The sequence below is a fragment of the Cinclus cinclus genome, chromosome 1, assembly GCF_963662255.1.
Source record: "Cinclus cinclus chromosome 1, bCinCin1.1, whole genome shotgun sequence".
Lineage (NCBI taxonomy): Eukaryota > Metazoa > Chordata > Aves > Passeriformes > Cinclidae > Cinclus > Cinclus cinclus.
In genome coordinates, this window is record NC_085046.1 from 112,728,157 (window position 1) to 112,751,608 (window position 23,452).

Genomic DNA, 23,452 nt, shown 5'->3' on the forward strand with positions numbered 1-23,452 from the left:
CCCTTGTTCTCCCAACTGCTTCCCACACCACCAGTATCCCCCAGCACTGTGGGAATATGCAGCACTGAGTTAATATTGACTCAGATAACCTGACTTTAGTTGGAGTGAGCGTTATTTCTTCTTATGCTTCAGCATTTACCCTTATGATACTTACTGCAATATCAAAGCCTTCACCTCCTATATGCAAAAGTAAGCAACAGTCACTAAGATACACAGTCAAATTTTAATTAAGCAGACCAAGAAATCATCAACCTGTAGTCCTCTAACTCTCCTCTCTCTCCATTGCAACAGTGGTCAGATTTTAATTAAATAGGATGAAAATCCAGGCTGGATAAGGAAAGTCTTCCCAATTAGTCTTTTCACTGTATGACAAAGTACTGTAAGCTTCCTCAGAGATTGCACCTCAAAAGATTACTGACAAGATTAAGGATTGAGTTATGTTCACCATTTTTTTAAATTCTAATAATGAATCACAAGAATATTAACTGCTTGTTGTTGCAAGTGCCTGGAGCCAGGCTTCTATCTATGCAACAAAACTGTTTTCATATGCCAAGCCAAGATAATCTTAAATTCAGTTATTACATATTTTATGTCAGAAGCTACAAAACACAGAAAACATTGGTAGCCAAATTATCTAGCTTAATATACAATAGATTTTAGAATGAAACCAGAACCTAACATTTACAAGTATTTTCAATAACCAAAAAGTCCATGAAATTACAAGTTCAGCAGTTAGTACACACTTCAAAAAAAAAACAAAAAAAAACACCTCCACTTGATCTCTGATCCACAGACCTCTGACCTCAACCCCTGGTGTTATACAGCTGGACTAATAACCTGAGAGTATGTTTTCATGGGTGAAGGAGTGCTCATTTTCTCTTCTCATTTCCAGATTTTTTAATGTATTCTAACCAGAGAATTACCACACCCCCCCAAAAAACCCTACCTATACATTTGCTTTTATATACAACTTTAACACTATTTTGAGACTTGGTATATATTTTAGTACTGATAATCAATATTTCTTCGGCTATTGCACTTTTTATGAAACACTAAGTCAAAGCTTTATTAATTTGTCTGAGACACAAGAGGACAACTTGCTTCTCTTTGGGAAGTGAACAACACTGAGAGCCCACTAAAAGAAGAGAACAATTTTTCTAGACTAGTTGTAATATCCACTATGGAATGGATATCCTTTAATAATAGTCTTTATTATGAGAATAAATACATAAAACAAATGCAATATATTAGCCACATTTCTTCATATACATTCAGAATAGAACAAGAAGCTAATAGGCATAATCAGCAGAACTAACAAATTTGAACAAACAAATTTTTAGTAAGCCAACAACACTAAAGGAAAGTTGGAATGTTTATGCACCCACAGCAGACAAAGACCACGTGATTTCAGTATTTCCTTTATGTTCATTTAAAGATAAACACACTGTAGTTGTAAGCACGAACTGCATGAACTGACAGAAGTGTTTAGCTCCGTGCGGTGGCCGTTTGAGGTTGTTCTGACTGCAACTGTTTCCCAAGGTATTCCCTGAAATACAAGAAAAAATTAGATTGAGAAATGTTCTGGAGAGCAGGTAGTGCAATAGTGGTGGGAAACTATAAAGTTGATAAAGAAGAAAAAGCTTTAAGTTCAGAATTAATCCTTCAAATAATGTCTACTGTTATTAATGAAGTGGAGAAATGAGAGCACTCAAGCTTTAGATATCCATCACCTGCCCTATGAAAATAAAGTACAAATCAAACATCAACAAAGCTGTCTAGATAAGGAAAGAGGCCAGTGGGAACATGTAGAAGCCCTGACAACTTACACAGAACACCCATGAAGCAGATAAAATTTTGCTTGTTGAATACATATTTTAGAAGCTGTGGCAAAACATCTAAAAGTATCCTTTTCCATAACCCAGCTGCAGGAGCACAAGTAACACAAAGGACATACTGGCAATACAACCCATAGGCAAGCAAAACAGATGCTGACTCAACTACATATTCAATTTGAGAAAAAGAAAAGATCATGAATCCAGGCCCACTGTATACAAATACTTTCTTTGAAGTGTCTTTCTCACCTGCACTTTGAAGTGCACTAAACCACTTATTTTCTATCTCTCCTCTCACCTCTGGAACATCTACCAGAATACTGACACTTGCCCTGAGCAACAGTACCTGAATTCCACGGAAAAATACTGCACAGTTCTTCTGAACATTACAATCCTTCACTGTCTCTTGTGAAAGCAGATCAACACTTCACAAAAAAAGAACCGCAAAAAGCTGAAAGCCGTCTTTAGTAATAGTACCTGGGCTGCTGCTTGTCACAGAAAATACAATAATTGTACCACTGTATCAAGTGAGAGAGAGATTTCAGGACTTGTGAAATGTAGGCGTTCTTTTTCTACTGCTGATCATACACTTAGTACTGTGCTTTCTCACTACACAGATATTTCAACCTACACAGGTTAAGCACTAGAAGCATCTCAGAGGAATGTTCAGAAAGTGTTCAGAAAGAAGTCTCAAAAAATCCCCACCCAACTCAAGAGTACGTGTTTTTGCTTTATTAGAAAAACAGATTTAAAAGATCAGGTTTTTTGCACATTTCAAAAACTAGTTTTCAGTTTAGTGTCCTGTTGAACAGTTATTCCTTATGCATTGCAATTCCTATTGCAAAGTGAAGCCCAGCACCTCAACTCTACCTCCCAACACCACTGTTCTCATTTTTAACATTAAGCATGCAGAAAAGCAAAAGTTTATATAAAATGTTAACTTCAAACATCGCTAGCAAAGAAAATAACACATCATTTGTATGCTGAACTATATGTTATGGTTTAGCACCTTCATTTACAGCTTCATCAGGTGCTGTGTAAGATCACAGTATTATAATGCTTGGGCTCCACTTAATAGATACAACTCTTGCTCATAACAGGCAGGTTATCACCCTCAAAGTAGAAGCTCCTGCTGGCAAAGAAGGAAATTAGCTGCTCTCTTGGTTTTGCAGGAGTCAAAATATATCACTAAAACAAAATTTGACAGCCATCCAAAAACACAGTCAGCAACTATGGAAGAGTTTCTACACTCAGCAAACCTCTTACTGCTCCATGGTTTTGGTTGTCCTTTTTTGCACTTGTTTCATGCCTATATGCATGTACTGACTCTAGTAATTCTTCTCTGACATCCAGCCTTGAAAGCAACTGATGCTGCATACACGGCTCTGCTCAGCATATTACAAACCTAGAGCATTATTTATTCTTAAAGCACAGGTGAACCATACTGAATGTGAAATTCCCACACTATTACATCGAAGTAGGAAAATCAGTCAAGCTAATAATCCATAACACTACAACTATTGCAAAGCTTACACTGTTTAACATGCACTACCAAGATTTTCCAAAAACTCCACCAGAGCGCAGTGCAGTCAGCAATAATCTTCAAGGCAGCACAGCAGTAGCACATTTTGTAATGCCTTCACAGACATTCAACTTCTACAGTAGGTAGAACAGTATCTTCCCTACAAAACCTTTTGTAGGTGTGAGGTTTAAGTCCAGGGTCAAAGAAAAGCTCTCATCCCATTTCCCCATACAAAATGAGTACCTGTCATGCTGCAAACCCAAGTGAAAATACCATAGTGTTCCTACCCCATCACCTCTTTAGGCACCGCCAAGAACCACTGAAATGCAAAAACCTGGTGTTACAAGCTGCTAGAAGTATCACTTGATTTTCTGTTTGGTTATCCCTTCCATCTGAGGGTCACTGGTTAATCCAAGACAAGTTATTGCACAGTCAAGATTAGATGAACATGGAATCACAGAATAGTTTGGGTTGGAAGGGACCTTAGAGATCATCTGGTTCCAAATCCTCTGCCATGGGCTGTTGGAACCCAGAAGCCTGGGAGTTTTGAGCTTTCTGTGCTTTCTGGCACGGACCGCCTGAAGAACACTGCTTTTGACTTGAGGCCTTGGAGAAGGCTCCCAAGTTTGAGTGATGGAGTTAGAATCACAGGTGTGTAGTTAGAATAGAAGCGTGTGATTTCACATGGTGAAGAGTTTTGAATTTGGGATTTTTAGAATATAGTAATAGGTACAGGACAAGATAGAGGTTTTGGGGTGTTGTCGTCTTCTATCTTTTCTTCCTTCTTGTCCATGATTTCAGGTAGTAGTTTTTGGTTGGACAGTTAGTGCTTCATGGCAGGCCACAGGAGTTTGGTTATTTGGTCAAAAGTATAAATAATATAGGTGTTAGCTCTTTATTGGACTGTTTAGCTTTAAAAGACCTTGTAACTAGCTAGACTCAGGCCTCCATTTTGCTCACCTTTAGCTGGTAGCTAGAAGTGCTGCAGAACTCTGTATACTATAGATAAGATTTAATACACAACCAAGTCTGAACATGAGAAATTTGTCTCCTTCATGTTTTTAATCCTGACTCTGAGTGAAGACAGAAGAAAACAAAGACAAGCCACTGATTAGGTGGTGCAGTTACCCCCTTTACAATGGGCAGGGGACACTTTCCACGAGACCAGGTTGCTGAGAGCCCCCTCCAACCTGGCCTTGAATACTCCACAGTATGGGGCATCCACAGATTCTCTGGGAAACCTCTTCCAGTGTCTCACCACCCTCACAGGAAATAATTTCTTCCTGATATCCAATCTAAATCAACCCCATTTTATTTTACAGCCACCACCCCTTGGCCTTGTGAGAAGGCCCTCTCTAGCCTTCCTGTAGGCCTCCTTTAGTACTGTATAGCTTGCTCTAACATCTCCCCAGAGCCTCCTCTTGTCCAGACTTAACAACCCCAACTCAGAGCTTTTCCTCACAGGACAGGTGTTCCATGTTTCTAAATAGCTCTTCTCTAGACCTCCTCCAAAATGTTAAGTTCTCCCTCTGCTAAAACACATATTAAAAGAAGATTCAAATGTTTTATAAATACTGGTGTTTCATCACATTAGGAGGTTAAGAAGCACTGTAAGCTCCAAACTTCACTCATAAGTTTGACAAGTGTCCATCCCCATGCTATTACAAATTAAGGGCCTAAGACTTTATCCTGCACTGATATTTAGCTAAATCTTAAGAAAAAAATGGGACTTTAAAATTACTATTCACCTCAGAAAATTAAAGTCACCTGTAAGAATGCAAGCATTCAACCCATTGCACTGTAAGAGCATGCTCGATGAAAGGATGAATCCTGTCATAAGACAACAAATCAGTTGATAAAATATTCAAAATAGCATCTGAGACTTGTGATGAACACTACAATGGAAAGTAACAAGGCAGGTATTAGACTTACTTTTTCTCGTATCTGCAAGCTATAAGCCTTGGACCTCTACAAGGAATTTTTAAACCATTTTCCTCACACTGTAACAGAAAGGCCTTTATAGAAAGATCAGGTTTAGCCATCTTCTCACTTCCTTTGACATAAAACCATCCTTATTAAAAAGCAGATGAAGCTATTACAGATAACAGCATTCAAACATGAAACAACTGATTCAGTATAAATTCATAAGAACAAAAAAAATATTATGTCTCTACTGCAGAAAAGCTTCAAACATGCAACTGTAGTACATCACTTTTGAGACTAACTATAAAATCTTCCATTTCCCAATTAAAGCTCAGATCAACAAGACTTGAAACACCACACATTTTCACTTCCCTGGTCACCCAAACGTCTTATGGAAGCATAAGTAATTTCCATTTGCAATAAAGCTTTTCATTCTTACTAAAACAACAAGTGAGATTGGTTTCACACTAGAAATTCCCCCTTTTTCAGGCCTCTTTTAAGCACACATTTTCTTCTGTTTCCAAAGTGCTTTTTCCAAGAAGAAAATGAGGTTTAGAGGTGAATACATTAATTCATTTTATCTCAAATTCTTATTCCAATTTGTTTCTTCATTTTGTTTAATTTAATCAGTTTTTGTTTCTCATGAGAGATGCTTACACCTTGAAGCAGAGATATACTTAAATGTCATAATTGAAACAAATGCTTTTGTCGCTCCAAGACAAAAGTTTATTTAGGAAAAGGCACACAGAACTGGTCCAACATGTAAGCCCCTAAATTCAGTGAATGTGGAATAAGGAGATAATTGCAAAGTGGCACAAGACACTGCCTACAAATTTTACACCAATATATACCATATACTAAAATATTGCTGTCAACAACAAACAATCTATGATAGAAGGGAAAGATATAAGACACATACAACAGGTCCCTAGAGGCCATGTGTTAAAAGAAACAAGCCTTGAAGTAGTACTACTTTCATTGTTATATTCCAAATTCCAGTGCAGTCAGACTACCTGTCCTTGAAAGAACACTGAAAATTAACAAGGAAGAAAAGTATACAAAGCACAGAATAAAGGAAGGGTGAAATTTTAATATTTTCTTTTTTCTAACATTTAACTTTTGCATGCTGGTTAATACAGAAGTAAGTTATCAAAAATATTTGATAGTATTGAATATCTGCAATGTCTAGCTTGGTTTAGCAGACTGATGTTCCCAAGAGACAGAATACCTTTCTTTGACAAAGCCAAAATAAAAATAGTGATTTTATTTTTCTCTATCTAAACATGAGCCTAGAGTCCCATACCTTTGAAAATGAAATGGAAAAGCTAGTGCTAAAGAAATCCTTCAAAAAGCCTGCCACTTGACTCAACACACTCCAAAGACATTGCCAACATACACTGTTTACAGACAAATCAAAGACAGGGCAAATAGTTAAACAAGTTCACAAGACAGGCAAATAGAATAGTTTGAGCAAATTGATCACTTTTGCCAGCCTTATGTTGCAGTTCTGCTAGAGGTCTAGTAACCTGGAGAGAAGTTATTAGACTAGAAAGTGATGGACCAGTTTTACTAATTTATTGTGGCTTTACACATAGGTATATATGTAATTCATATATGTATATGAATTACATAACTGACATATTCCAATTCTAAGCAGGTTAAACTAACCCCTGAAAACACTGTCTTGTAAGTGTTAACACTCTACAGATTAACCATCCCTGGAAGTTCTGAGCAGTACACATGAAGTGGCAACACCACAACAAGACTGCAACCATCTGCCTAGGGTCCATCTAATCCAATGTGAGACAAAGCTGGAACACCCAACCTTTAACCCACTCCAGCTGTATAGCCCTGTCGTTCTCACGAGGCACTCAGGGTATTTTGATGAGACAGTATTTTTTTGTTCATTTAACAATTCAAGTGAATTGCAGTGAATTGATTTCTACAAATAAGCTCCCTTGAACGTGTTTACTGCAGTGTCACATGAACACTGGTGGTGGCTGGGAGAAAGGCAAGTGGAGCTCCACAGGGGCCAGCCACCACAGGTGCATTTGCCTCCCCACAGAGCCACAGTCACAGAAGCCGGGAAAGAAAATAAAGCCAGGCTCAAATCAAACCTGGAGTGATGCTAATACTTGGTTCCTGAAATGTAATATTAACATGTCTTACTGCTGGATCCAAAGTTATAACACTACAGGGGTTTTTTTATATACATAATAGAGAAAAAATACAAATATACATTATATATAGAAAATATATATGTGTGTTCCTCATTATCATGTTCTTCACAGAAGTAAACAGAAAGAGAACAGTTATGAAAGTAGTGAAGTGAAAAACAAAGAGACATCTTCCTAGAGAGCTGGGCTGGGAAAACTGCCAAAGCTGGAGTGCTACCACTGGAAAACTGCTGTTCTCTTTTCTCATCTGTTTACTGAACACGCTTTTCTTATTTGATTCAGTGGATTTATGCAACATGGAATATTCCAATTTTAAAATGGTATTAAAGAATATAAAAAGTGTCTATTATACCAATGCCTACCATGAGTAGTTTTGAAGGTTAGGTCATCACAAACCAACAATAAAAACAAAGAAACAGACGTACACAGCAGAATCAATGCCACTTTGACCAAACAGTTTTGGCCCTCCAACACATCAAACTGAAGAATTTTGTAAATTATCTTTTTCAGTGGAACCATGAATGTGAACCATCAATGTGGCTGTGGATCTCAAGAGAGAAAAGATAGTGCAAACATCTCTGCAATTCTCAATACTTAGTTTAACAGATTCCACTTCACACAAACAAATATAACAAAAGTCAACTGTTAAGAGAAACAAAATATAGGACATTGTTTCTGTTTATTATTGACAGTAAAGAGATGCTCAGCATTCTGAGGTGCACATAAAAACTAAACAGGTCTGAATGGTTATCCAGAAGGATTATGAACATTACATGAGAGGAGCTCTGTGTTTCCAAATGGAGCTCTGTCTTCAGCTGAATGCAGTATTATTAACAGACAATCTACAGATTATCTTGTGATTATTGGAAACATTACTCATGGCATGGTTTAAATCCCTCCTTATGACATGACATGACATGACATGACATGCAGTATTAATGTCAGTCTTCCAATTGAGACACCACTACAAGAAACTCCTTTCCTCTCAGCAGTTTCCCTGGTTTTGTCAACCTTTGAAAGAGTTATTCTAGACTTCCAGTTCACAACATCACATACAAGCAAAGAAGAAACAGCAGATCAATGAGTTTTTATAACAAAGCTATTACCTAAGCATTTGATTTTAAAAGAAAATAAACTGTGAAATCCAATTCAATATGTGCCTTTCTATTAGGAAGACAAAGCATGAGCCATTTTTAACTTATAAGTTGTGCTATGAGCTAACACACAGAGCCATTCTGCACCAATTTTAAAAATCCACTTGACTAAACCTTGCAATGTGGTTTGAAAATGGCTTTATATTTAATCAGAAGATTTAGTTATGACAAAGGATTTTGTTGCTTTCAGGACTTAAGAGCTTTTTATGTAAGAATTACCAACATCAATAGCGTTTGCCTGTTTCCTATCAGGAAATCAAATTTTTAAAGAACATCAATCAGAAGCAAATTATTAAAAAGTTACTTCTTTGGTGACATGTTTTTCAGAACAGTTCATGAAAGGAAGCAATTTCTTTGAAAAAAAGAAGATGCAAACTGAGCAGAATGTCTGATATTTTCTACACTAACATGAGCTCTAGAAATATTAAAGTGTTTCTGCCAGACTAGAGATCTCATGACAGAAAACAGGAGCGCAGTGTGAATCGAAGAGAGCATATGCCAAATAAAAAACACAGCCTCTACACCTACATGGAATGAAGTTTTATAAGAATACACATTTATGTGCAAATAAAAAGACAGAACACTCCATTAGCTATCAAGTGTGCCTGTAATTAATTGGATTTTTGCCTAATTTGTCTCACTCTAGCTAGGAACTGCTCTCTTAATTAATCTTAAAAAGATTAATTTTTATCAGAAACACTATCTTCTCAAACTTCATTTAGTCGACTTCTGTTAACTACTGAAAAGGAATTGTAGCAATAATGAAGGCTAAGAACCAGGAGAAATAAATATAGTGGAAGTCACTATCCTGTAGGTACTGTTTCCTAGATTTAAGCCTACTACTCTACTAAGCATTCCACACCTCAGTGTTAGGATGGAGTAAAAAATAGGGGGTGAGGGTGGGTGCAAGCTTTGTGGCTGCCAGTTAACTAACACTATACCCTGCACTTCTCACTCCCAAATGCAGGCATTGTACAGAAGCTATCTGTAGAGTAACAGTTTCTAAATATAACATACTGCAAATCCTAAGCAGTTTCAGAATTTTTTACTGTCTCCCTGCAGAATTCCTCATTTTAAAAGATGGAGAACAAGTAATTTTGTCCAGGCTGTGCATTAAGAAAATCATGTATGAACCTCTTGCATATTCAAAGCTTGTCCAGTTTGTTGCTTCATTCAGTATACCTTTTATGAATTCTATTTCCATATCATACTTGACCATGCTTAGGTGATACATCCTAACTCCCACTGTTTAGCACCTGCCAACACACCCATACTCTTCATGTTGGTATCAAGGAGGAGTTCAGGGGCCTCATGCCCAAGCAAGTGAATGCTTGAGAGGAGCCTGTGCTGGAACAGGGTCCTGATGAGGATCTGCAGATCCATGGAGAGAGAAGCCCATATCAGAGCAGGTTTCCTGGTAGGACTTGTGACCCTGTGGAGGGACACATGCTGGAGTAGCCTGTTCTTGAAGGACTGCACCCCACAGTAGAGTGACTCAGGCTGCAGTAGTTTGGGGGGGGGGCAGTGCTGTCACATTGCAGAAGTTCATGGAGAACTATCTTCCATGGCAGGGACCCCATTATGGAGCAGGGGAAGTATTCCTCTCCCTAACCAGTGGGAGAAAACAATGTGGGACAAACTGGCCATTACTCCTATTCCATACCCCTGCAGCCCTAGGAGAGGAGGTAGAGCTGGGCAGGAGGGAGGGGTAGAGAGAAGGTGGTTTTTAAGTCTTCTTTGCTTCTCACTATCCTGCTCTGGTTTTGTTAGTAATAAATTCAATTAATTATCTCTAATTTGAGCCTGTTTTGCCTGTGACAGTATTTGGTGAGTGGTATCTCCTGGTCCTTATCTCAACTAAGGAATCCTTCATTGTATTTTCTCTCCCCTGTCCAGTTGTGGAGTGATACAGCAGCTTTGGTGGGTACATGCACCCCAGGTCAACCCACTACTCATGTTCTTACTATCAGCACGGGGTGCCATGACTAACACAATTCAGATCGAAATTCAGGATTAATTCCCATGTATAGGCAGTAAGTGATGCTAAAAAGATAATTCTGCTTCTCGCTTCATCAAGTGCATGATCATTTAACATGCAAATGTAACTGGAATATTTCACTTGAACTTATCTCATCTGAATAGCTGACAGCAGTTACTGCTTTTGCCAACATAGCTTCACCATTTAGAGAATGCCTGACATCTGATTTTCCCCCATTAATTCCTGACTTAAAAACCCCTAAGGGAAAGCCAGTTGAGCAGCCGGTAATGAACTATTCAAATTACTTAGGAGTTGATTGTCTCTAAGTTGAGCTAACAGTTGAATGATACAGCTGTGTTTAGGCAGAATGCTACTTCAGCTGCCCCATGGCACTCCCTCGATTCACGATTCACGTACCACAAGTTTTTCTTACTCTGAGCTTCCAGGCACAGCACTTGCACCAAGCCTCATTGGGGCAGAGCAAAGCTTTATTTTCTAATCCTTCTCTCAGTCAGCCTTCAGGAGAAGCCTACTCTACCTCTTTCATTCGTGTCACAGACAGTAATGCCAAATTGTTCTGTGCCAGTTAAACTCAAGGAAAGAAACACAATTGCTTTGAGTGAAATAACTGTAATTCCAGACTAAGTGGAAGCAAGGGGAAGAACGCTTATTGTTCCCCCAGCTTGGAAGAGCAAGGGAAGCAAAACCTTGAAGTTGCTGAATAACATATCTTATGACAATGCAAAACTAAGTAAACAGGCACTTAAACTGAAGTGCTCAGCAGTCAGAGGACTTGGCTTGTGTGGTGAGAAGAGCCAGCAGTGAAACAGAAGAGCTCCCAACACTCATCAAAAGCCAGATCTACACAAAGCCAGACCCAGCTCCCCACATGCAAACATCATGTCATTTCCTTTGCTTAAGCTATAAGCCCCTGCCAGGGGGAACACTACTTTGGCAAATAAGAGCCAAGGACAATGTGTCCCAGAGGCTTGTTCCACTATGAATTAAAAAAGAAAATATTCCCTACAGAGATGACAAATATGAATGTAGAAGTGGCACTAACTTACACAGATTCTTTTTACCGACATGTCTGAAGATCTGAAACTAAGCACTTTTGCCATCTCCCCCTCAGTCTCAAGTCTAAAGGTTCACAAACTGTGAAAAGCAGGCACAGAAATGTTCATACCATTAAAAAACCAAAACTAATCTAGAAGACCAGATGAGATGCTTTTACAAGTATTATTCTCTCACTGAAAGTGAGAAAAGGCCAGTCTTGGCATTCAGGAAAACTTTTACTACCAGAGAGGTTTGTGCTGGAGAAAGACCAAAGGTCTTCCTACCAGATTTTCAAGCCATCAGAACACACATGAAATAAAACCTGTCCCCACTGCAGAAGGCAGTATCAGTAATTAAACTTTCCATGCTGTAATCTCTATTTAGTTGTAGCTGGTTTGTAACAGTCAGAATGTTTCACATGTATCAGAACAGCATACTGAGAAGCAGAGTGGAGCATAATATACAGTAATGACCAAAAATTAGATTGAACATGACCATGTGTTTAGACTCCATCTCCACACACTCAGAAATTCCATGTGATTTATCAAAGTACTCCTTACAGGTGGAGAGTATTAGCTGGATTTTTCATAGTAGGGTATTTAAACACATGTTCCTCTTTGATAGAAGGTTCCCACAGTATGTGAGGGAGGGAGTAGGCTAAAATGAATATAACATGCATGAGAGTTTAAAACTTAAAATCCATATTCCTCAGAAGGAAAGGGAGAAAATTAGCTTTATTTTACCTATGATACACTGCAAAGAGACAGCGGGAGCTTTTTTTCAACTTAGCCAGCCTGTCACAGCAAGGAAGTGACTTAACCTGTCAGAAGGTGCTTGGTAGATATTGTTCCCCTACCACTTTCACACTACTAGCATCATCTCTACTCAGCCTTTCAGAAAATTTACATTCTGTCATAGGTGAGAAAATTGACAGAAGTTATAGATACGTCCAAGCACTAAGCTTTCCAGAAAAAAAAGATTGCTTAAATTCAAAACTAGTTTTTTTGTATCCCAACACTTATGTTCCAACATACTCAGATGTATTGCTGTATTTTATCTTCCTTTAAGGTAATGCCAGACTGAAAATATGAGCTCTGGTGCACTCATAATTAATAGCTAGATTAAAAACTCCTAATTAGTATCTTTAACTCTCCATGCTTTATGCTTACCATACCTAATTAGTTTGACAATTTATACAAAGTTGCTCCATGAACACTGAAGTTTTTCAGAGCTTCAGCCCTTCAATGATTCCCTATAAAGGTCCTGTGTTCTGTTAGAAAGGCAACATCACCCACCAGCAAGTTCTGTGCCAGAACTTGCCAAGACTTCAGGGTTATTAGAGAACTACTCAATCAGCCCACAAACTTCTGCTATTCCACAAGCAGTTCAATTAAATTCATAGAATCACTACAGAATATCCTGAGTTTGAAAGGAACCACAAAAACCATCGAGTCCAGCTCCTGGCCTTGCAGAGGGCCAGCCCAAGAGTCACACCATGTGTCTGAGAGGATTGTCCAAACAGTCTTTGAACTCTGTCGGGCTGGTTCTGTGACCACTTTCCTGGGGAGCCTGTTCCAGTGCCCAATTACCCTCTGGGTGAAGAACCTTTTCCTAATAAAAATACATTTTTGCTAATAATTTTAATACTAAGCTAAAATATATTGTTCAAGTGAATTACTTGTGTGACATTCAACCATGTAAGGAAGCTACTCAATTCAACTGCTCCAAAATACACAGAAAAACCAAGTTCTTGCCATAAGCATCATATTAATCTACTGTTCAAAAACTGCTGTCTTAACACATAAAAATGTTATTTCTTCCCTAAAAGAAATCTACTATCTTGAATCCTCTCTCCACAACAAAGATTTCTCATGGTTAGTAGTATGTTAAATGATCTTCACATACCAATTGTGAACCATCAGCTTCTGCACAGCCAGTAGTGCATTATAACGAACTTGCTGGTCTTCATGATGCATGTGGTTCATGACCAGCTGCTTACCACCAAGCTGTTCAATCACTCTGAAAAACAGGAGAGGAGCAAGTTTTTTGACATTACTTTCAATTCTGGGTAGCTATCCTATCCAGCCACTTCACATTCAAGGCATTAAGAGGCTAAGTTTAAATTATATAATATTTATTTTATTAAAATTATTTATTTGCTAAGGTACACATCTCACCTGAAGTGTTACAAACACTGATTATCTCTTGTAATAACTACTGATTTAAAAAAAAACAGATTTTTTAAGAACTCACAACATCAAAGTATTTATACGGGACTCCTCTTTGCTACTTTGAAATAAATAATCAAGAAAATAGCCCTTTTCAGAAAGCATTATTTACTTTACACAGCTCTCTAAAATGGTCCACAGGGTACAGCATTATCAATTATTAGGTAGGAGAGGTAGGGCACTCCACCCCATAAATGGATGACAGCCAGGTCACTATTTTTTGCAAGAATAAAACCTCAATCTCTTCTGGCACTGTCTAATACAGAAAAATGCTTGTAATCACACCAACACCTATTAAATCACCATACATATAATCATAATCACCTAATACATAGTGCTTTTTGACATTCAAACTGTACTAGATCCACAGCTACTCCTGCACAAGATGCAGAACTGGCTGTTAAGGTACCATTTCCACAAAAAGGATATGCTTCAGCTGCATCTTCCACTACAAACTTCACTACCATAGTCAGCCACAGCTTTTTAACAGCTATACCAAATCCCCTATGAAATACTGATGAAACCTTGTATTGCATGTCATTAATATGTTATTTCTTAATAAAAACCATGGAAGGCAATACACTTAAAACCTGAAAAAGGATCACCATTCAGATGACTTCACATGCAGCACTTCAGTCTGTCACAACAATAAGTTTGGAGAGACTTTGTAAGGAATATATAAGCTGATTTACTCACTGACTTTCATTTTTTTTTTTACATCAGTTTTCTCACAGGCTACTTAGTAGTTAAACATGCTATCCTGTGAAGATGCTATCATTTGCTTTAGGCTTAACCTGATGCTGCACTGCCATTCTAAGCTTGTATTACAAGTACTTACATCTACATGAAGTACCCCTCTTTTCATGCCCAGATTAATGCACTGCTGCTGTGCAACACAACATATTTTTGCAAACTACAGAACAGGTATGAAGACATAGCACAGAGATGAAAAAGAGAGTTTTCCATTTCATTTTATGACTCAGTCAAAACCATCCCTAAGACCACAGAGAATATTATTTCCCAATAATACTAAAACATTTGTTTCATAAAGCAGGAATGGATTCACAAAAGTGCAATTGTTTCAAGCTGGAAAATCCTTGCCAAGAATTCAAGCAGTTATTAGTAATCTAACAGATCCAAAAAAGAAAAAAAAACCTTTATGCCTGCCTTATGCTGCCTCACCTTTCAAATGAGTTAAATATAAAACCACTGCGCACAAAGGCAAGAATATGAAACAATATTTTTTTTATTAAGGGACTGACTTAAACCACTGAATTTTCAAGAATGGAAAGGATGTGAAAAAGGCATTAAACTCAAAAGCTTCCTTATGCTAGAAGAATGCAAGAACCAAAATGAAAGGTTAAAAGCCTATAATCACAAATGGTAATAGGTTCTTTCAGATGACAATACATCACTGAAATTACTGCTGAAAACACGAAGAGTTGAAGAACAGTATTATCATTCTTGCATAATGCTGCTCACAGGTACAAATCACTTCCCAGCCACGGATTCTTAACCTGAAGGTCTAAACAGTGAAGAAGGTTCACAGTGAATCATGTTCCTTCAAGTTCCAAATGTGTCCAAAACACCACATTTAGTTTCCCCTCTCCTCAACTGCTGCTTACTTCACAGAAGTAATAGAGCCCAGCAGAACAGTTATATGTGCACATCTTCTGCAGTGACTGCTCCCTATAACATCACTGCACCAAGTCAAAATAGTGGCATTTCAAAAAAAGTTTATGGATGCCAAAGATTCAGGTTTTAACATGATCCATTTAGAGGGAGAAAGAAGACACAGAAGAAAAGACGAATGACTACAATTCAGACTGTTAGAGCGGGGAAAAAAAAATATAAAATCCAAACTACTTCTCTGAAAGCCAGGGTGAAAAAGGGAATACAAGTTTTTTTCTGAATCCTGAGCTAAGGAAGAGAATGGCTCTAGGTGTCCATCTCTTATACATGTAAAATACAAAGCCCATATTCACAGCATTCAAGAAATTCTAAGTGTTGATCATACATAAAAATGACCCTTTGGTCACAAGGAAGCTGTGCTGGAGGCCTGCATTTATTTTTAGTGACAGGAAGCACTGGTGTTATACTTTATTTCTGCTGTTACACTCTCAGAAAATGCATCCTGGTGAGCCTCATGAGAAACCCACAGTGCTACTGTCTCAGCAATTTGGTCTACAATGTGTAATTTCAAAAGCAACTTTAAATTACTTAAGCACTGGGGAATACCCATGCAAAAATGCAGTATTTCATTAAAAAACACTTATTTTGTCAGACAATGGGAAAGGTTGACCAGAACTAGAGCTGTAGTTCTCCACTGTGTGCAGCAGGTGAAGTCAAGTAGTTTTAGTATCCAAATCATCTCTTCAACTTTCAAAGGCTAAAGGATGATCCAGTTAAGAGTTGACAATAAACACTTAACAGAAACAAAAGTATTTAAGACACCTGAATTCTTCTACTTTTCTAAACCAAGGAACTGTATCCTTTCTTAAAGTGAGTCATGCAATGAGAGTGTGAAATACCCATCACGTGTGGGAGCAGTACATGACTATATATCAAAAAACCATAAGAAATGGACCATTATGCTGGAATGGATGTATAATCCACAGATATTTTAAGCTTTTAGTTAGTTCCAAAATTGCTGAAGTCACATTTGGTAAGAACACAATAGATTAAAAATGAAATTCTTTAAAAGAAAGAGAGTGAGGTATTTCAGTTTGTTCCATGGAACAGAGAGCTAAATAAGCCAAGTCTGTAAACAGAAAGCAGCCGAAGTATTAGAATTTGAGATAAGCATGTGGGTTGGAAAAGTATCTAAGACACTTTTTATTTGCTGATGACCACTCCTTTTGAAGGCTGGCACACTGCTGAATAGGCTTAACAGCCTGGGGGCTGAGTGGAGCTGTAGTCCTAACAGCTATACATTTTCCCAACTACAGACAAAAGGATACAGATCCTGTTTATCTACTCTTCTGATTTCATAGCTTTGGTCCAGCAGCTGCATGGCCATACTGGCCCACACATTCAGGTAAAGGCATGCAAGCTGTTTAAATATGGCAAATATATAATAAAATTATTTCATCCAAAGAGCTGCTCAAAGCAAGAACAACCAGTATTAGCTAGTCCTCCAACTTTGCCACTTGCAGGCAGCACTATTAGTTTCCACTTTACTGAAGGATATCTTTCCTTTCCTCCAAACACCATTTCAGTGCTTACAAGACTATGAGGGCTGTGAGGATTTCTGGAGCCAACACATCTTCCTAGCATACATATGGCCTGAAGTTTTAGTCCATTTTCCATGTTGTCCAGATAGCAGTCTGCACAAAAAGAGTTCATTAAATTCACAACTAGAAGGCCATTGTTAACCTATTGAGCTGATTTTAGCTGAGATAGTTAATTTTCTTCTTTATACTAAAAACAGTGTTAATTTCATTATTGCTGAGCAACATTTGCACTGCATCAAGGCCTTCTCTATTCCTCATCCCACCAGCAAGGGGGCTGGCCAGATTGCACCAGGACTTGGGACAGGACACAGCCATGGCAGCTGACCCCAACTAACCAAAGGGATATTCTATACCATACACCAACATGCTCAGCACATAAAACTGGGAGAAGGAGAAGGAAGGGGGGACCAATCCAAGTTATGGTGTTTGTCTTTCCAAGCACCCGTTATGCATGACAAAGACCTGCTTTCCCTGGGATGGTTGAACACCTGCCTGCCAGTGGGAAGCAGTGAATTTTTGTTCTGCTTTACCTATTAGATTGTCTTCATCTCAACCCACAGATTTTCTCACTTTTACTTTTGTTTCTCTCCCCCATCCTGCTGTGGGGAGACAGCAAGTGGCTGTTTGGAGCTTGAGTTGCCAGATGGGGTTACACCATGACACCCTGTGCAGAAAACAGGAACAGACTGCTTCTTTGCTACAAAAATTAAGCCACATATCCCTCTGTGTGAGTGATAAGCCAGATTCCTGGAAAAACCAATGGCTTCTTTCTGCTTCAGTGATCTCTACCTAAGAGGTGCAATTACTCAAACATCTTTGCTCATGGCCTTTTAAAGCAGGAAAATATAGCAATGTCCACGTGTATTTCAACAGGAATTTGGGTTTATAATAAACATGAAAGTTTTCACCAAAATGAGTATTTGTGTAGCTAAAACATGCTTAAATGGAAGAGTGACAACTGAATCTGTGTATCACTGAAATTACAACAGCAATTGTTTGTGGAAAAAAAAACTTCTCTTAAGTGACAGAACAGTCTTTGGCATTGTTGAAATAGTCCATGTCTACCCAAAGTCAAATAATTACAGTCCCAATTAATCATAACGGAGAGGAAAAATTATATGTTGATTAAACTCTTGGTAGTTCTTCCATTTCTTCTGATGCCTGGCTTCTGCTTTAGTCTAAACATTGTATTCAATACTCCCTTTAAACACTCGTTCCCTTCACAGTTAAGAGACATTGAAATATATTAAGTCAAAGATCTAGTATGAAGTTTCTCATCTGATCTAGTTTGTGTTTTCTTATCTTCCCAATTAATAAAACCTAAACATAACCTGCAATCCCTTTATAGCATATTTTAATATAAATAAGCAGAAAATGCCACAGGTACAGTACATACTCCAGCTCCTCTCTAGGATAACAACATACTGGCATTTTCCTACCGTTTCCCACGGGGATAGTGTCGTACATATTCTCCCACGTCATGAGCAGCTACAGCCAGCACCTGGGGATCATCAGAAACCTCCAGAAGTTTTGTCAGGATTCTAGGAAAGAAATTAAAACAATCAGGTCCCAGTTTTTGGGTTGGTTTTTACTTTTTGTTTTGGTTTTCTTATTCGTTGAGAGTTTTTTAATCAGTGATAACTTAAAATAACAAAGCCCATAAGCAAAAAGATCTTTTACAAGTCAGCCAAACAGTAAAGCTAGAACCTTTTCCAAACATACAGTTGTACTGTAACAAAACTGAGAACCTGCCCTAATTAACAGATTAAAGTATTCACTAGAGTAAGTTTAGTGAGCTACATACACAAATACCTATAACCAAGGATTACAAACGCTCTCCTTTTTTTATACTTTGGCTTCAAGACCAACAATTCTGAGTCCTACCTAAGCTTCAATAAAAAGCAGTTCTGTCCTAACTCAAAAACTGAGATGAAAGCTATACTGCCTTGTAAATTATTTCAGTGCCACATGTTATTTTCTTAGCATACATAGAAATACTGTCTGCATTTCTTAATTGAGTAGTCAAACCACCTTTAGTGGAAAACAGCTACAAGTAACACTGTTCTCTACCCAGCAATGAGAAGGGAGGAAAATGACACAGATCATGAAGGTTAGGCACAGTTGAAAAGATTAAACATACAGAACACTGGAAAATTAGAGTATTCTATGCTTAGTGAGATGATAAAAGCATTCCAGTCAGAGAAAATTAGAAACAAGCTGAAATAGGTAGGTTAAAAATTCAACTGGAATTTTAAAAAGGAACATTCTGGTAAAATTAAATTATCACAGCCACTGCCTCCCTAGAGGCTAGAAAGTGACAGAAAAAGCACTTCTCAAATGAAAAGAACTCCTACTTTTGACAAGAAGAGGAAGCAGAAACTTGAACAGTAACACTAAGCAGAAGACACCGAAGATCCATATAATGATGCTGAACAAATTACAAGTCCAACATCAAAGGAGGCAGAAATGGCAGAAGGTATGAAAACAATTATGTTTAATAGAGTATTAGATTTAGAAAACTAATAAGCATGCAGATGAGGAAATATAAAATTATATGGCTCAAACCAAATAAGGATTGTCTGGCAAATGCCTTACCAGGCAAAAAATGAAGTTCTGAGGTGCAAGAATCTCCCCATTATGTTGTGGTGGAAGATGGGTGTGTTTTTTGTGGATTGGTTTGTTGGGATTGCTATTGTGGTGTTAAGTTTTTGGAGGTGGTTTTTTGAGAGTTGGGGGTGTGTTAAAGGAACCACTGAAGATCACTGTCCTTGTAGCAGCAAAAGCACAAGAAATTAAATCCCAGAACCAGGAGAAATAAATACAGCAAAACACTACAGCAATCACTACAGGAAACACTAAGCCTCAACATCCACGTCATGCTGCAGTTGTGAGCATCTAAAATTTTTAAGTCTATAATCCTACATATTCAGCAATATGCTGAACTCAGGGAAGAATTTATCAGACACTTTTGGTGAGGTGCCAGGCCAGCTGAAATGCACATAAGGCTCAGGATCACCTTGCTCTGTGCTATGTCTTCTAACATCTCACATGCTCCGTTTGACCTCCTGATTTCTGTTAGCTATGGCACTTATTAGCAAGCCTTGAACTGAAAGAACACCATGTGTTATCAATTAATGACAATGAACGTAGAACAACTGAGAGCTAGGCATCATTTCAGGATGTAGTTTCATAGACCAGACAGCCAGACCTTGACTGCAAATAAATACGAGTTCAGGTTCACTTCCTTTGATCATCTAGGTACTCCAAACACAGTCCCAACACAAAATAGATATATTGCAACATAATGCATTGAGTCAAATTTTTCAAGGAAAAGTATCACAACTTTCCACTCCCAAATATCCAAGATAGGAGTTCATTACTCAGATTAACATCACCACACAGTACAAACTAAGATTAAGAGATACAGTAAAAACATTTTTAATCAAATCAAACCTGCATGCAAGTTAAGATAAAGATATTTCCTCTATCGTAAATATATTTTGACCAGTAAAAGCGTATGAACAATTCTGGTTTTGAACCGAACAAACTACACATACTAAAATAAGCAGGATGTTTTGACTTGCTTCCATTCTTGACACTACTTCGTGTTAAAATGTAAAACCTATATTAGATTCAGGTTCATTTAAACACAGAAAATATTAAAGGACCACATGATTCAGGACTTGAAAACTTACTTGAGTAGTTCATAGTTCTTCTCATTTAGTCTTACAGCATTCTCACGCCAAAACTTCTCAGATTTGTGCACAGGACTCCACTCCAGTCTTCCTGACTTGAGCTCAGAGCTGTATTCATCAAAGGAGCTGCAACACAAGACCTAAATGAGACACTGGCCAAGCTTCTACAAAAATTTGAACCATATGCTCAAGCCTATACCTAACAAAGCTGGAACTCAAATTGCTATGACATATTTGGAAGCCAATGCTCTGCAGATTATGAGAATTGTTCCCTGTCTCACCATTTAGTAACTAACAAAATGCATAAGAGGCAAGAAGAAAAAGTGCTTTCAAACACAACCCTCTAGCCATCCCAAAATACTATTCCCAGGAAATAAATAACAAAACAAACAAAAACCAACAAAAAACCCAAGCCTCACAAATGCAACATTTTGGAATTTAATTCTCTGTTTTGCTGGGTTTTTATGTCTTAACTTCCCCAATCAAGAATTTTAATCTTTTCCTTCCATCCACTGAAACCTTTGACACTACCTACAATATGCACTTCAGTTTAGGTACAAGACCAAGAACTAGGTAAACACTAACAAAAACTTTAGTTAATCTGGACAGTAGAATTTATTCGAATCAGGTAGGCTTCAGTTTTGACTAGAAATCCTTTAAGATCATTTTCGAGTCCTTTAACAACTTCTCAGTTACAAAGATCACATATACAAGTGAAGATTTATTTTCTATTCAGCCTGCAAATACTGACGTACAATAGGAAACCAACAACCAGCACATCTCTGTATGCTTGATCTTACTAAACAGCATTTACATATCCTAAATCTGTACATATTTTAGCCTTACAAAAGAAAAAGATTCTACCAACAGTCGTATAACTTCATTTTTTAAAGTGCACACTGCAAAGCATACCTAAGGTCTTGCACGCTCTCACCAAGCTTGTCCAGTAGAAATTTGATATCTTCACTGATGTCTTCATCATCATATTTCTGCTGATCCAAATTCTCTAGCTGCTTTAAAACCTTACACTGAATCATGGCAAGAGCATATTCTTGGCGAGTTTCTCTCTCAGTAGATTTCTCTAACAAATTCTAGGGAAGTAAAGACGTATTTATTTTGTTTAGGAACAGACTTCTTTGAAACAAAGCAGTATTTTAAAGAAATTCTTACTGGAACTTTTTAACTTAGTATGCGACAAAATTGACCACTTCCTGAAATAATCTTTCTTCAATAATAGAAAGTATTAATTCATCAGTTCTGAATATTTTCCACATGAAACTGAGGTGACTACAAAGACTATTCAAAGAAAAAGGGCAGGTTTATATCCCAAATACCAGAACCTCCACCATAAACAACCACTTTTATCTTGGATTATCATTTTAGCTTTCTGTGCAGCAATAGCATAAAGCAGAGAGCCTTTACAACAAAATAACCTGAAGTCTTATTTCCAATTCAAAGTTACCATCTGGATTAGATCAGCTCTTTTCAAGTTTGGGAATATTCCAACTAGACATTTTTATTTAAACAGAAGCTTGTTGGTAAGATGGGAATTATAAGCACAGAATGAGTAGACAAGTTCCAATATCATTTATTCATTACATTTCTACTCAATCTTCTTTCAATTATATTTTTCAATCTGAGCTGGCCACCTGCACTTTTTGATAAAGCTGAAAACATGAATTTCATATTAAAGACAAAGCCCTTAATAAACAGAACATGTGCTCATATAAGTAAGTCTTAACATCTGTCAGAAATAAGCAGTATACAGAAGGAATTGACTGCATCACTCTTATCACAGAACTCCTGAGGTTTCTTTGCTATCAGATATCCTATTAGTTACTGAGGCAGAACACTGCACATCAACTTTAAAACTTGCAAACTAAATGTCATATTACTGCTTTTAATGGCCATATACAATTAGCTTTAATGTGCAAAAAAAAAAACCACCCCAGTTTCTACTTCAGTAAAAGAACTAAAAGGTAATTCACAGCAAGTAATGCTAATTTACTTTAGAGTTAAAACTGCTAATGAGAGCAAATAGAAAAATAATGAATCTTAAAAAAGACAATTCAACAGGTTCAAGAAGCAGGTGGATAAAGGTTCCGAAGAACACCTAGTTAAGATAATTGCAAGCAGATGTGGAAGCTATTCCAAATATTATTACCCATCTCATACCATAGTGAGATACTCAAGCTTTTCATAGTGAATTTGAAAGGATATGTTAACAAAGTAAAAACACAAACATATGACTATATAGAACGGGTCAGTAAACTACTCAGTAATGAAAACAAAATCTTAAAGTATAAGGCTAATTCTAGGCAGGAAACAGACATAGAAGGGAATAACAGTATGGATTATGAGAGGATAAAATAATAGGTAGAGAAAATAGTAGATTCAGAGAGAGAGGAGTACCCAACACTTGTTGCTTTACAAAAAAAAATTAATACATTTGCAGTTATATACTTCAGGCAATTAACTTGACAAAAAAGTGAAATATGTCAAATTAGGAGACAGCAAGTAGTAGAGAGGACATCCAAGTTGCCAAGACTCATGGAGCACCTTCAGTAATGCACAGACAGATCTGGGGAATCATCAAGCCTAGTCTTTTATTCAATTCCCTTCCCCCTCCCATAAACTGATACTGTGGCATTTCA

The 23,452-nt window shown here is 37.6% G+C and overlaps 1 protein-coding gene across 2 annotated transcripts in view; it reads right to left on the reverse strand.

Annotated features, from left to right (window-relative positions):
- Positions 1–1,192: 1,192 nt before the first annotated feature.
- ATP6V1H (ATPase H+ transporting V1 subunit H) overlaps positions 1,193–23,452 on the reverse strand; it is a 47,685-nt gene continuing 25,425 nt past the window's right edge. For both annotated transcript variants that reach the window (XM_062488980.1, XM_062488990.1), the window contains exons 10-14: positions 21,711–21,889; positions 20,799–20,924; positions 18,543–18,644; positions 13,548–13,661; positions 1,193–1,546 (exon numbers count right to left, since the gene is read on the reverse strand). In XM_062488980.1, the coding sequence (XP_062344964.1) occupies positions 1,486–1,546; positions 13,548–13,661; positions 18,543–18,644; positions 20,799–20,924; positions 21,711–21,889 (582 nt within the window). In that variant the 3' untranslated portion in view covers positions 1,193–1,485. The remainder of the gene's footprint in view (positions 1,547–13,547; positions 13,662–18,542; positions 18,645–20,798; positions 20,925–21,710; positions 21,890–23,452) is intronic.